General features: G+C 37.3%; 1 protein-coding gene across 1 annotated transcript; it reads left to right on the forward strand.

Annotated features, from left to right (window-relative positions):
- The first annotated feature begins 182 nt into the window (after positions 1-182).
- LOC143854757 (external alternative NAD(P)H-ubiquinone oxidoreductase B2, mitochondrial-like) lies at positions 183-13,973 on the forward strand. Its single transcript, XM_077364863.1, has 6 exons — positions 183-217; positions 6,007-6,280; positions 8,026-8,276; positions 9,281-9,390; positions 10,278-10,363; positions 13,728-13,973. The coding sequence occupies exons 1-6, from the start codon at positions 183-185 to the stop codon at positions 13,971-13,973; spliced, it is 1,002 nt and encodes a 333-aa protein (XP_077220978.1).
- Positions 13,974-15,496: the final 1,523 nt, after the last annotated feature.

The raw sequence follows: 15,496 nt of genomic DNA on the forward strand, positions 1-15,496 counted from the left end.
AAACTGTTTAAGAAATAAAATGTAAGAAAAAAAAATTAGAAAATAAAAATCATCATGAATTTATTGAAGTTTTTGTGATATTTTTGCAATAAAAATAAAATATGAAGATATACTGATATAGTGAGATATTTCAAAATCTCCCAATAATTTTGGGAAATGATAAATGCACCCCTTTTCTTTACATGGGACATCCGGCTGCAGTTTTTGTGGCAATCAGGTCCGTTGAATCCTTCCCATGTGAAGTACATCTGCCCTTGTGCAGTCATAGATACACTGCAGCAGGCTGTCCCAATTAAAAAAAAGAGGCGGATATATTACTTCCCATTTTGGTTTTTTTTTTTTTTTTTTATGTCATAATATTACTAAAAGTATGATATTTTAAAGAATTTAGAGATATTTGTGTCTATGCCTGTATGTAACTTTGTTCCGTATACTAGATCTAACTCTTTCTGCAAGTAATTCAAATTTATTAACTCAAATTCTAAGAAATTTTTTTTTAAAAAAACTGAAAATCATCCCTGTCCCTCGTTGTGCAAGAACTGGGGGTGAATACATCATTCTCCGGACTCTATCATTAAAAAAAAAAAAAAAGGAAAAAAGAAAAAAAAAAGTGATTTGCTAGCGTCCATCGCAAAAGGCATTTGACGTCGTGAATGAAGACAAAATCTGCTCAACAGACCATATGCGAAATGCCTTTTGGGATGGACGCTAGCAGATCAACCATTCGATCTTTCCCCCATTGAATACAGATTTCTAACTTTGTGGTAACCTTGCATTTGTAAGCAGTTGATTGAACAATTAATATCACCGACGTTCTATTCTCCATACAAAGGCTATAGAAAAGAAGAGAAGAAAAAGGAGCTGATTGAAATACATTTGGACACTTTTCTAGTGTGATGGCAGAGTGATAGCACCACCCTCTTTCGTAGAAGTCCACGTGCATGAACTTAGGCTCCATCACAATCAGATGTTGTGTTCTTTTCTTACTGGGTTGAAATATATTTGGACTACTGGAACACGCAAGTCACGTGACTCCTCATTCTCCAACTTCTCGGACCTTCGCTTTGCCTCTTTATCTAACTAAATATATCATATGCCCTCCCTCCCAAACTTATTTCTTTCATCTGTTTCAGAGAGAGAGATGCGCGTCTTCTCCTTCTTGGAGCAATCTGTTCCAACATTCCAACCTTCACCTTCTTCATATGCCAAGCTCATCGTCATCTTTACCATCTGTCATCCTCTGTTTCTTTGAAAAATTGTTGCTTCTTTTGCTTTATCTGATATCTTCTTCAAGTTTACTTCATGTGGATATTTGTTTGTTAATTTATCAGTGCTTGAGTTACAGTTTTCGGAAGTGAATTTTCTTTCATTCTTTGCTCTGCTTTGTTGGATTGGATGAGCGGTGCCACTCACTCCACCGCCTCTCATACACATACTGCTCTCTCTTGATCACCCTCATGCACGTGTCCCATCCATCCAGTGAATTGCCTTATCTATGGGTTATAGATTTCATAGTAAAAATAAATAAAAAAAATCATACCCACCAGACTTGTTTTAGACGTACGATCAAGAAATTTTGTGGATAGAAAGATGAGTAGTTATATATTCACAACTCCAGTTCATTGCAGACAAGTCATGGTGATTGCAGTGGTTTTGGCATATGGGCCCATTCCAATACAATAGAGCACTGTCAGATATGTGAGAATGAAACTCTGAGGGCCAGGGGTTTATATATATATGAAAATGATTGTGAGCTTGAAGCTCATATAGCTTATATGAGCTTGCCCTCAACTTTTGGATGGGTTAGGATGATCCTATGGAGCTGATTTTTTGTACACACCCTATCTATGTAAGGGCCTTTCAAATGAATGCTTCGGATCATCCTAACAATGTGGGCCCACATGTGTTTGGGCCCTCAAGCTCATATAAGCTATATGAGCTTCAAGCTCACAGTCATTTTCCTCTCTCTCTCTCTCTCTCTCTATATATATATATATATATGGATTTACAACTTGTTTATTTACTGGTACGGTTGATTTGTAACTGAGATAGAGTACTGTAACAATCCTCTTCAAGATTCGATCCTAACAATCAACCTTGGGCTCCACATGAGATTTGATCCTAACACTAGCTCCACCGGGCGCCTCATGGCTTAAGTGACCATAATGGTCTTGGTTCAATGCTGAATGCAAATCTCATTGTAACATTAGACAGCAGCTATAAAAATTAGAGGAATGATAGAATGAAGGGCGCCCTAGCAATAACCAACTTCAAGGGCGCCCTCATTGGTCAATTTCAGCAAAAGTGCATTTATAATGGCGCCATAAAAAGTGGAACGGCTTTGATTTTTGCTGAAATTGACCAATGAGGGAGCCCTTGAAGTTGGTTTTTGCAATGGCGCCCTTCATTCTATCATTGCTCTAAAAATTAATGGTTTATCTTTCTCACTGAACCTCTAAAGAACACCTTATTGATCAAGGGATTATGATAATCAATCACAAGGGGACCAGCACCAATACACTGGACTCAGTAGGTCGCCCACCAGATTAATCTAGTGCAATATTTGTGGAACAGGTGAGACCAGCTTTATTGCTAAGAAAAATCCTACAGTAATTGTTGAAAACCGAGACAGATCTTGTTGTGTAGATGTCTTGTATTCTACAGGACCCTGACGGACTAATGTGCGCGATGCGTGTTCGAAATAGAGAATCTTTTTATTCTTTTGTGTTTTCTTGGCCAAGAAGAAGAGACTTTGTAACCCTAGACCGAAATAGAGAAAATCTTTCCCAGTGGACGTAGGCAGTGCCGAACCACGTAAAATCTTGTGTGATTGTGTGATTGTGTTTCTCTGCATCGTTCTTTTGCTATTTTGTTGCACATCGTGTTCGATCCGTGTTGAGAAGTATTTCTCAGATTTTCCACAGATCTCTAATCTCTCAAGATTGGATCAAGTAAGATGTGTAGCCTACAACAAGATGAGATGCAAGAAACATAAAACACACAAAGCAAGAACACAAGATATACATGGTTTGGAAGTGTGTCTACATTCACGGGAGAAGAGAGCTTCACTTTCGTTTACGGTTACAAAACTCTCTTTCCTCTTCTCTCAGCCAAGAAACGCACAAAATACCTCATTAACACATATGTGTGATATATGGGACTCCTAATTAAACTAGACAGGTGAGCCACTGGAAGATGTGATGAGATCTCGAGTAGATAAAGTCTATTACATTCCCAACTACACTCCCAATCATCTTACTCAAATGCAAGTCCTGATAGACACAATGAGAAGGGAAAATTTTACAATACAATGTAGGGATTTTTTAATGGAACTAATGGACAACATGATTATCATAAGTTTTGGAACATGCAAGAATCAAAACACACACACACACACACACATATATATATATATATATATGAGTTAAGTGAAGCTACACATACGTGTAGCTAACTTAGCTACACCGACGGCTTAAAATACAGTGGGCCCACATTGTTTGGGTGATCCAAACCATTCATTTGATAGGCCCTCACATTGATAGGGTGTGCTAAAAAAATCAGCTCCATTGGATGATCCCAACCCTTCAAACTGTGGAGGCAAAAATGGATAGATTTGTGAAGGTTTTTACACGTCCATTTTTGCCTCCACAAATCGTAGGGTTGAGATGATCCTATAGAGCTGATTTTTTAGGCACACCTGATCTATGTGAGGGCCCATCAAATGAATGGATTGCATCACCCAACCAATGTGGGGCCCACTGTATTTTAAGCCGTCGGTGTAGCTAAGTTAGCTACACGTATGTGTAGCTACACTTTTCTCTCTCTCTCTCTCTCTCTCTCTCTCTCTATATATATATATATATATATATATATATATATATATATATATATATATATGAGGAAAGTGAAGCTACACCGCCGGTGTAGCTAACTTAGCTACACCGCCAGCTTAAAATACAATGGGCCCACACTGTTTTGGTGATCCAAAGAATTCATTTGATTGGCCCTCACATAGATAGGGTGTCCACCAAAAATCAGCTCCATAGGATCATCCAAACCCTACGATTTGTGGAGGCAAAAATAAACGTATAAAAACCTTCACAAATTTGTCCATTTTTGCCTCCACAGTTTGAAGGGTTGGGATGATCCTATGGAGCTGATTTTTGGTGGACACCCTATCTATGTGAGGGCCAATCAAATGAATGGTTTGGATCACCAAAACAATGTGGGCCCATTGTATTTTAAGCCGGCGGTGTAGCTAAGTTAGCTACACCGGCGGTGTAGCTTCACTTTCCTCTATATATATATATATATATATATATATATATAGGTAGAGGAGCTTTTTAACTGAGATACCCGAAGACACAAGCCTTCCAACTCAACCTTGGTAACAAGGACCATTTAGGAGCATAAACTGTTGGAGATGCTTCATGGGATTCATCGGCTGTACCAACAACTGATGGCTCCGCAATCAACGCAACATTAGTAGTAGGACCCTTTTGCCAGTAACCTGTTTTTGTCGACCAATAAGATCCCAACAATGTTCTCTATCATGCCTTGTCTTGCCACAATAAGTGCATTTCAACTTATCCTGATCATTAGAAAATCTCTTATAATCCTTTTGGAAACTACTGGTAGAGGCAAGATTGGCTTCTCAGTATGAGGAGGGTGATATTGTTCTACACCAACCAAATGGATCTCCTCACTCTGAACCTGGGCATACAGACTTATTGTAGATTTAGTATGTTATCATAGATGAAAAGTTGAGCGCGAATCAGCTCATACCTTGGATTGAGGCCATCCAGGAAGTCAATGATACAGTTCTGCTTGATACATTTTTTTATAAGCAACTGTATCTAAATTACACATCAACTCGAATGAATCATAAAAATCCAACTCCTCCCACATACTCTTGAGAGTGGCAAAGTGGATAGATAAAGACTTTTCCCTCTATTGAAGGTGGGTAATGTCCATCCGTAACTGATATATATCCTCAAAAATTTGCATTTGGTTCTGTACTACCTTGATGTTATGATGGATTGGGTTGCAGAGGATGGCCATGCTTCTCCGACCCTTCCCGCTTCCCATGTCCCACCTTTTTGGGAGCCTTCACTTCCTGCTTTCACTTCCCGCACTGTCAACTATGGTGTCAAGATCAATCACACTCAACATTCAAATCCATGACTCAAATTTTTTATCCCCGTGGCTGCAGTAAAACTATCAATGACCTGATAATTCCTGTTGATGAATTGAGTACTCAACTCAACTCAACAAAGCCTTCGTCCCAAATTAGTTGGGGTCGGCTAAATGAATCCTTTGGAAAAAATGTCATGATGTTAATGAATTGAGTGATAGATGTAAATGCTACATTTTCTGAATAAAATGACAATGCTTTGCATTATGTTTCTCTTCTCTCATAAAAACTAAATTTGAGGCTATTTCCTGATGTATTAGCAGTATTATTATCATAATATATCTTTATTGGTTTGACTTCTTAAAGCCTAACTCCTAAGACCTAGGAGTAATTGATGACTGCATGTTAAATCACTTGAAGTGTTACCCATATCCTATCTCAGTTTCAGTCGAAGAGTGAGAAACTGTTTTAAGCTTCTTATATGCTTACAACATAAAGTTTCCCCATGAAAACATGTGGAGATTGCTTGCCATCTAGGCATCATTTTAAATCTCCATGAAAACACCTAGGAATAGTTCTCTGATGTTGACTTTTTCAGATGTTCTTTACAATTTTGATCATGTATTGGTACTTTGAAAATGCCCAATTTGTTTGACTGGATATCCTTTTATGCTTATCATGAAACTCATATTTTTTATAATTTGTATCAAACTATATCATATTGCCATCTCCTTTTTCAAGCACTTTAGTTTTTCTTCTCTCCCTCACTGTTTAATTTGAGCCAAAAACAATATAATTATGTTTCCCCCCTTTATATTCAGACAATGCGTCATCCTTTCCTACTCGCACTCACTTTTCTGGTTATATTGCAGTGGTGGTGGTCTTGTCGCATATTCTGACTCAAGCTCAGACATTGGCTCTTATAATGTCAAATCATCTCAAATGGAGTCCAAGAAGAAGGTGGTAGTGCTTGGAACCGGATGGGCTGGCACAAGTTTCTTGAAAAATCTAGGCAGTTCACAGTATGATGTTCACGTGGTCTCACCCCGTAATTATTTTGCATTTACCCCTTTGTTACCGAGTGTCACATGTGGTTTGGTGGAACCACGCAGTATTGTTGAGCCAATTCGTAAGATTATTAGAAAGGTAAACATAATTGATATTACATGGTGTTTATATCTAGAGAGGGATACCTCACCATTTTATGTGAACATCATCCTACTCTTCTCTAAGCTGCAGAACATTTGTACCCAATATCCTATCCTAGAGTCTTAGTCTCTCCTGCTGTCACTTCCATTTCCAAACCTCCTCGCCCTACAGCCAACAACAGATACTATGATTACATACAAATCACTTTTAATTCAACCAGTTTTGTTCTAATTGTAGATTTAGTCATTTCCTAATACTAGTTATTATATGTTTTTATAAGGCCTAATACTAGTTACCATATGTTTTTATAAGTGCAACCAGTAAATAAGTTAATTCAACACATTTTCAGTTCTTTATGCTTCCATTTTGTTCCTGACTCTTAATAGTTTGAGAAGCTGTACTTCACCATCCCTGCACCCAAATCTTGTCTTGTTTCTATACCTTGCTACTAAATCCATAATTAATACATTGCAAACATAGAAGAGAATTAGCTAGTACTTACTAGAGCCTTTTGTACAGATTGAGAAGAAAAAAGAAGAAAACACAGAGACTTCACAAGAGCTACATGAGCAGTAAAAGGTGTACCTATATACATGAAATTAAAATATGAGTAAGAACACGTCTCCGAACTCTCAGTATAACCCAAACCACTAGTTTTAGGCCTCTTTCGTAATCCCAGCACCTTATTAAAGTCAAATTCAGCACTTCTAGAAACCGAATTACACCAACTTGTTGATTAAAAAACCCAAAACTTTTCTAAACTTGACTTTTTTTTTAAACCCCTTAAAAGATTCTAAAAATTTACAAAGAAATACCCAAAATGATATAAAAAAAAAAACTCTTTGGAAACTTGCAGGCCCACTCTGCATCAGTCCTTCCAAGTGGAGATAACTCAGTATAAATTCCTTCAATGCTTTCGTCTTCCCTTCACCTAGCTTTTGAGCATTAAGTGTCATTGAAATCCTTCCACCGGACTGAATACTTGGAATATTGATTCACTCCAACTTTAACAGATATTCTATTTGAGATTATCAACACTTCTTCATTCATAAATCAAATAAGAAAAAAAATCTGTACTAATTTAGGTAATTCTACCTGATTATCATTATCTAAGATGATTTTGTTGGCTTCTTTCTTTATCATTATCAAAGATGCTATTCTGTTATCTTGGTATTTTCTTGATTGTTGTCATGGCAGTGACAACTATTCTTCTTTTTTATCTGTTGCTGCAGAAGTAACTACTTTATCATTGAATTTCTAGTGGTTTTCTTCATCAAGATGTGATTTACACTAGTTATGAAACACTGTTATACCTTTTGTATATTTTTGGTACAAAAGTGGAGAAATTCAATTTTGGGAAGCTGAGTGTGTCAAGATTGATGCAATAAATAAGAAGGTTCATTGTCTCTCTAATCAGAGCACAAACTCGGAAGACAAAATAGAATTTCTTGTAGACTACGACTACTTGGTGATAGCATTGGGTGCACAGCCAAATACGTTTAATACGCCTGGTGTGGTTGAGAATTGCCATTTTTTGAAGGTAAAGCATCTCATTGCCATTTTAGAACCCATACATTGAAAGCATCTCATCACCTGTTTACAAGGACAGTTATTGACACTCCAAGTTGTCCTTAGAAGTTTCTATCAAATATTTGGGATATTGTTAACAGGATTACATATTCTTCTTTCTTTCCTGAATGGAATGTGAGTTTTAGTATGCTTTATGAAAATATACATGGCAGGAAATAGAGGACGCTCAGGAAATCCGTAGGAGTGTGATTGAATGTTTTGATAAGGCTAGTCTTCCTAACCTAAGGGATGAACAGAGGAAGATGAAACTTCATTTTGGGATTGTTGGTGGAGGCCCAACTGGTGTGGAATTTGCTGCAGAATTGCATGATTTTGTGACTGAAGATTTAATCAAGTTGTATCCTCTGCTTCAAGATCTAGTGAAAATAACACTCGTTGAGGCAGGAGATCATATCTTGAGCATGTAAGGAATAAATACAGTATTTCTATATCCATTAACATTTAGAATATTGGTAATGCTATGTGATATGGGTATCTCCCATGAATCATGATACTTATCTGTTGATATTTCTGTACTTAAGATTGTCTATTGAAGTTTTATGTTACACTTCAAGTGCCTCTTGAATATTTTTCCGACGCTAACTCAGATAGTTACGTAGACTTCATTTTCTAGTACATATTATCTCAAGGAATATATAAATGATATGCTATTCCTGATAATATTAGGCATGATCGAGAACCACTCTTGCTAGTGCAAGGCCCATCCTCTTTGAAGTTCTTTCAATTCTATTAGAATTCAGTGAGTGAGATTGTTTTGTATATTTTGTCCTTGCAGTAGTAATGGTGTTTTGTTGGTTCTTATTTGCAGGGATCGATGGTAAAATGTAGCTAGTTTAGGTGGGTTTTAAGTTGGCCCAGTTTGCAAAACATGAAAAGTATTTTCCTTTCTAAATTGAGTTGTTGGAGTCATTAGGACTTTGTTTAGACTGAAACTTGACAGTGGTTTTAGTTTTTGGGGCCTTTTGGTTATTTTTAACTGGAGTTAGTTTTAGAATCCCAACCGGTTTATGGAAGTTTGTGAAATTGGTCTATTGATATGATGTAAAATATTATTTTAGGGATTTTTGTTAATTACTTAAATTTAAAATTTATAAAAGTTATCCTTGCATAGCTGTTGGTTTTCAAATTGAAAATAGCATGCCATACAGCCATAGTCCTGTTGTCTCTATCATATTTTTGTTTTCTTCAACTATTCTGTTCTTTTTCTTGGGTTTGAATGTTTACATCGTGTGGTTGTGAGATTTTATCCTACTTACCCGGTTTTGGTGAAGGTTAATCCGTGTATTAGTTATGGTGGTCAAGAATTAGAAATTTTTCGACTCAAGTGGCTTCTTATTAGCATTTTCATATTTTATTGCTTCAAATTTCAAATCTTGTTCTTACGCTTTTAGAAATTCTCTTCTATAGGTTTGATAGAAGAATCACTGCATTTGCTGAAGAAAAGTTCAAAAGAGACGGTATTGACGCGAAAACAGGGTATCAGGTTGTGAGTGTATCTGATAAGGCCCACTATGAAGGTAAGGCCAAAGCAAGAAATTTATTCTTTACCATATAATATGATTGTCTGGTCTACTGGTATCACAACCCGCCCTGTCATAATGGATTTTATGAAGCAAATTGGTCAGGTTTGTGGTTCTAGGCCAATCTCTGATTTATTAATCTCTTCTCTGAGGTTGACTGAGTTTTTTACATCAGGGTAATGTTGTGACCAGTTATAATTTAGGTGTATTCCAAATGTAGTGATTGCTTATGGGAGAATTATAATTTCTATTGATTCAACCTGTCTTGCTCCAAAGCGCAGACTAATAGGCGTGTTTTAGCAACTGATGAATGGCTCTGAGTGTTGGGATGTGATGATGTATATGCACTTGGTGACTGTCCTAAAATACAACAACGTAAAGTCATGGTATGCACACTCTTTAGCCTGCTGATTTTGCATTCTGTTCGGCAGACAATAAATAGTCTGAAGTATGTGAAATTGAGCTTTTTACTAAGCATGCTCCTATTGTATGTTCCTAATCATTCAATATATAAAGTTTTTATTAACTGATTGATATGATATTAGGAATCTATCTAAAGAAAGACTTTCATCAAAGTTTTCATCTTATGACAGGGTACAATATTCATGGAACTGATTATTGTTTCATTATATATACCTTCCTAGTAGCAGTCTCCAGTTGTAAATTAATTTTAAATTGTCAGAATTTGTTTTGTGCTTGATACATATTGAAATCTAAGATATTAAATTATCATTTCCCGTAAGAAATACAGCATCATTCTAAATTGACAGGGTCCTATGCTATTTTCAGTGCTTGTACAATGTTCTGAACTCAAATGTTGCATGATGCGTCTTTTGTTTGTTTGGATATTGTTTTAGGATTTTTATGTTATGTTTATTGCTAAGACTGGGATACTGAGTCTTTATTGCTGACATTGTTTCCTCTGATAATGGCTTTTACTGTTGTTATAAATCTAGAACAAAAGGATAAGGTGAAGAAACCAGAAATCTGTAGGCAAGACATGAAGAGGGAGGAAAAGAATAAGGACAGGAGGAGAGAGGAGGAGGAGAGAGAAGAGGGAAACATGAGAATGGAAGATTGATTTTCGTGTGGGTGAAAACCCAACCCTACAAGCTCATTTTATTCACTTGTTCCCTTTACACAACATTACACTAGTTTCCATTAATGCGTCTGACTGGACCCTGAATAGTAAGTCACTTAAGGTGACTTGATCTGAATAAAAAAATCCGAACTTGAAACCCCCCTTCATCTTGTGGGACCTATCCCATCCTCACCTTTCCTGCTCTTCTGCAACTGTCAGCTGGTCGCATTCTCAGATTACTCTGGGTATTGTAGGTGGCCAGCTACCTAGATTCAATTTATCCTAGTGATAACAGAGCAGTGTGGGGAGTATCTTTCACAAACTGAAACACTGAAAAGATATATGTAATTCTTTGGCAATGTAACCTGTTTTATTTGAAACAATATGTACAATATATCCTTGCTGCCATGTGCTTATGCCTCCAATGGGTATGTTGCAAATCGTGCACACTGGCAGCTTAATAGGGTCTGATTTGCTGCACCGAGTCTGGTTTTTTGGTGCAACTTAATAGGGTGGTGACATTTTGAGCAAAACATGCACACCCAAACAAATAAAGAGGAAGTATTGAAGTGGAGCTACCAAAATCAAAACATGCAACATATGTCTTCCAAGTTTAAAACAGAGGGAATTAAAGGTCTTATCAAATAAGGCACAATAAGAACAACATCACTCCTACCACAATAGGAACACTACTTCTCACCTACGGCTCTTCCTCTGCCTCTACTACCATCCTGAATATAAATATTACTTCCTCAACCACTAACAGCACTACTCCGATCACATCCTTCACCCCTTCCACCAAATCTCCACGAATCAAACAATAGTGCAAATCTGTCCTATGTAGGGGCAGAAATATCCATAACAATTCGTTGACGATCGTCTCTTTGAAGTAAAGCATAGACACTATTAAGGGATGCATGGATAGAAAATCTATGCTCACTTGAGCTTCCATGGAGTTTAACAACCAAGACACTACCAATAAATTGTTTGACCCCCAATCATTATCCCTGAGATCATCAGGTGTAGGAGGATGGATCGACCCTTTACATATCCCAACTTCTGTGTACCTCCAATGAATAACTTTATATCCCGTGACCACTGTAAAAAATATCCACTCCAATCAAATGGTAGTGATCCCCAACCCAGGATTTTTCATGTGGTTGGAACTAAAACTCCCACTATTTGATGATTCACTGGTCACCTTCAATGAACTTTCTTCCTCCATTAGACACAAATCAAACCAAAACAACACCCCACACAGCATTGAACAACGCATGATTTTTCACAAACAACAATGAACTGAACACATCTAAACTTACTCTTGTCACGAGGAATAGACACATCCAACATCAATGTGCAATTTCAGGGTAACGACGCTATTGGGAAGAAACGAAACAGTCACAACTTCTTCAATCCTCACTCAAACTGTCTGAAACCACTTGCTAGGTCTCTCCAACAATTTGTACGATCTGATCAGATAGGATCTGAATCATTGATCCATGTGGGAGAGATCGAGATCTAATTATCTCCTTAAATCTGCATATTCAGGAGAGAAAAAATTGGGCTGAACAATAACTTTTTAATACTTATTTAATGATACACCAATCAGTGAAAAAGTCACACATAGGGGTGCCGTTTCAGATTACATTGATCTCAAAGATCTAAATAGAATTTGGGAGCCATACGGCTAATAGTGCCAGTCGTAAGACTATACGGAAACCCTTGGAGAAATTTCTCTCTTTCAATAAAAAAAATCGAAAAGATGGAGAATAATGGAGAACACCTTTTGAATTGTCCAAGGATTTGAAGCTTACTTGGATTATAAATGCTCTCAATCCATATCAGCTTCTTGAGGTGGAGAGAGAAGAGAGAAGAGATAAAGAAAGGACAGAAGAAGAAACACATGAGATATTGTTGAGACATTCCAAAGAAGTGATACGAGATAAAGAATGGAGAGAAGAAGAAATGCATGAGAACTTGTTGAGACATTCGCAAATGTGGGAGAATTCTCCGTCTACTAAGCAGTTAATCAGAAAAGAGGGAATTAGAGAAATAACTTTAATGAAGGGTAAGGGAAAAATAAAAGAAGCCACATCCACTATATGTATATGTAATATCTCGATTCTCGAACACCTCTTTATGCTTCATTTAAAATTATGTATTATTGTGTTATTTTCCTTCTTTACTTTAATAGGTAAGGTGCTGACCCCAACTAGTTTGGGACAAAGGCTTAGTTGAGTTAAGGTGGTATTGAACATACAACTCAAGGTTGCCACATTAACTGCCTTCCAATTGAGGTAACGGATAAAATCTATATCATTTTCGCTACTACCATAATTCTCGTATTGTGTGTGTGTGTGTGTGTGTGTGTGTAATGTGAGGATTATAATGCCCGTTTAAGAAACTTTGTCGTGGAGGTTGAGATTTAAGGGAGCGACTCCCATCTGGTACTTTCTTGATGTACAGGTTCTCTTCCAACTGATGCTTGTTGTTTCTTTATGCTTCATGCTATTTGATCAACCTCCGAGTCGTCCTAAAACTTGCAAATGATTGTCAGTAAATGACGCATGGAATCTTAGAGCCAATTGTCCTTCCTTTCTTCTTCTTTTCCATTAAAGGATAAGGAAGAGATAACAGAAAATTGCGAGAACCCCTGAGAGTGTTCTAATGTAAATATAGGCAATCCAATAAACAAATTATAAAAAGTACAACCACGATTGCCACCATGAGGCACTGGATCCTTATAGACAATTTCTCAAGCATTCCCTGCTCCACACCCTATTCCTTATTTTATAAATCTACATTACACTCAGATTATAATTATATCCTTGACCAAATCCATAATAAAATCCTATTTTCTGAGCCAATTAAAGCTATCCAATCCTATCCACTTATAATTAGAAGTCATAACATGAACCATATGAATGCCATTCAAAAAGAAAGAGGAGAAAAAAGCATGAACCATATGAGTTCATGTAACTTTAAGGAAGATGTTTTCTCTAAGGAGGTAGTTCCTATATTAGTTTGTTCATTTCGATGTTGATATTAGCAGACAAATCTTGAGAATTGATCAAAATCATCATGACTGCATTGGTCAGTGAACAGTATGCTCTAGTCTCTAGATAAGTTGATGATGAAACTAGCATGCTGATACTAAATTGAACTTGCTCAAAATCTCATCATTTTCTTGCATTTCTTAATGTAGCCTAGCACCTACTCACATATTAATTTTTTTGATGGAAACATGCTTTAGGAAGATATTGCAGCAATATTTAAAGTCACGGACAAGGACAAATCCGGTACTCTAACAGCTAAAGAACTCCAGGATGTTATCAATGATATCTGTGAGAGGTACCCCCAAGTGAAGCTCTATTTGAAGAATAAGCAAATGAGAGATGTTGTGGATCTGTTGTACACTTCCAAGGGGAATGATAAACTAGAATCCAAAGAACTGGATATTGAAGAGTTCAAGAAAGCTCTATCTGATGTGGATTTCTAGATAAGGAGTCTTCCTGCAACTGTTCAGGTGACTTTCTGTTCGACTTTTCATTCAAGTTATTAGGTTGGTGGGGAATCTTATATTTTGTACATGTTGCTTCTTACACGTGCGGAACAGAAATATAAGGTTTATACTCTCATGAACCATCTCCTTAGCATTTCCCCCTTTTTGGCGCTTTACCGTGAGATTTCAGGTCGCTGCTCAACAAGGCACATATCTTGCTAGGTGCTTTAACCGTATGAAGGACTCAGAGAATAAACCTGAAGGTCCTCCCCGTTTTAGGGGAACTGGTCGTCATCGATTTCGTCCCTTTCGGTAAACTCAACATCGCTAAAAAATTTCTTTGATCTGACATTGTAATTGCAGTGTTTCCTTTAATTTAACTGAGCATCCAATTTTAGTCCGATGCATTTGAGTCCCCTGTACAACATTTCTGATAGTAATGTAAACCTTCAATTTGTTTCAGCTTGATGATTTTGAAATGTCGAGTTAAAACTTAGTTGCTGTAAATATGCATACCCATTATGTCAATTCAGTTTCTTATTTTTTCTCAGTTGTGCTGATGCAAGCATAGTAGAAAAATAAATATGCCTGACAAGGTATTGGCTCTTTGCGTATTTTATTTTGTTGGTCATGCATGCAATGGGCCCAATGGATTGGCTTAGCATGCAGTGGGTTTTTTTTCAGCATCTTTAGGAGACTTATTTTCCAGCTTCTTTGTTTTGCTGCCCCTTCCCCAGTGATCTGGTATTGTGGAAAGAGTGTAAGAAGTGAACTTTTTAGAATTCGTGACATATCTTCGATGGATTCTTTGCGATGTTGAATATCTACTGATTAGTCGGGGCACTATTATGGGATGATTTTTGGGTTGTTGCCATTCTTGACTGCTTGAGGAAATGGAAAGAAATGGTGCATGGAAGATTAGTTAAAAGAGAACGGCTGGCAGACGGCACCCCCACCTAAAACCATCAAATTGTACTTTGATACGAGCTTGGTAGTGAACTTGGGATCAGCCATAGAAGAGTAGTGTGTGGAGGGAAGGGTGGGGGTGTGGGGAGGAGGAAGTTTAGAGAGTGATAGAGAGGATTTTTCTGCTCCTATTGGCATTGCTGTCTCAATTCAGGCAGGGGTTACATCTTTGCTCACCGGTCTCTGTTTTTTTGTCTCTCAGTTATGTGACAATTTGGTGGTGGAGGGTAGGGGTGGACATGGTTCGGTTCGGTTCGGTTTTGGGGTATACCCAGAACCGAACCATATATAATCGGTTCCCTGAAATTGGAACCGAACCAGAACCATATAAGTTTGGAACCGAACCGAACCAGAACCATATATAATCGGTTCGGTTCGGTTCGGTTCTGGGTTTACCCGATCTTCATCAAATCAACGGAATTTCTTCACAATAGTTGTTTGAATGTTTGGTTTTCTTTTCTTGAGATAGAATAATTTTTTGTTTCCAGCTTGTCATCATCATTATGGGAAAAGCAGAGCACAAAAGTCTCTAATGAAATGATGAATATGACTTT

The sequence above is a fragment of the Tasmannia lanceolata genome, unplaced genomic scaffold, assembly GCF_043159265.1.
Source record: "Tasmannia lanceolata isolate RefF3 unplaced genomic scaffold, GAP_Taslan_0.1 ptg000020l, whole genome shotgun sequence".
NCBI lineage: Eukaryota > Viridiplantae > Streptophyta > Magnoliopsida > Canellales > Winteraceae > Tasmannia > Tasmannia lanceolata.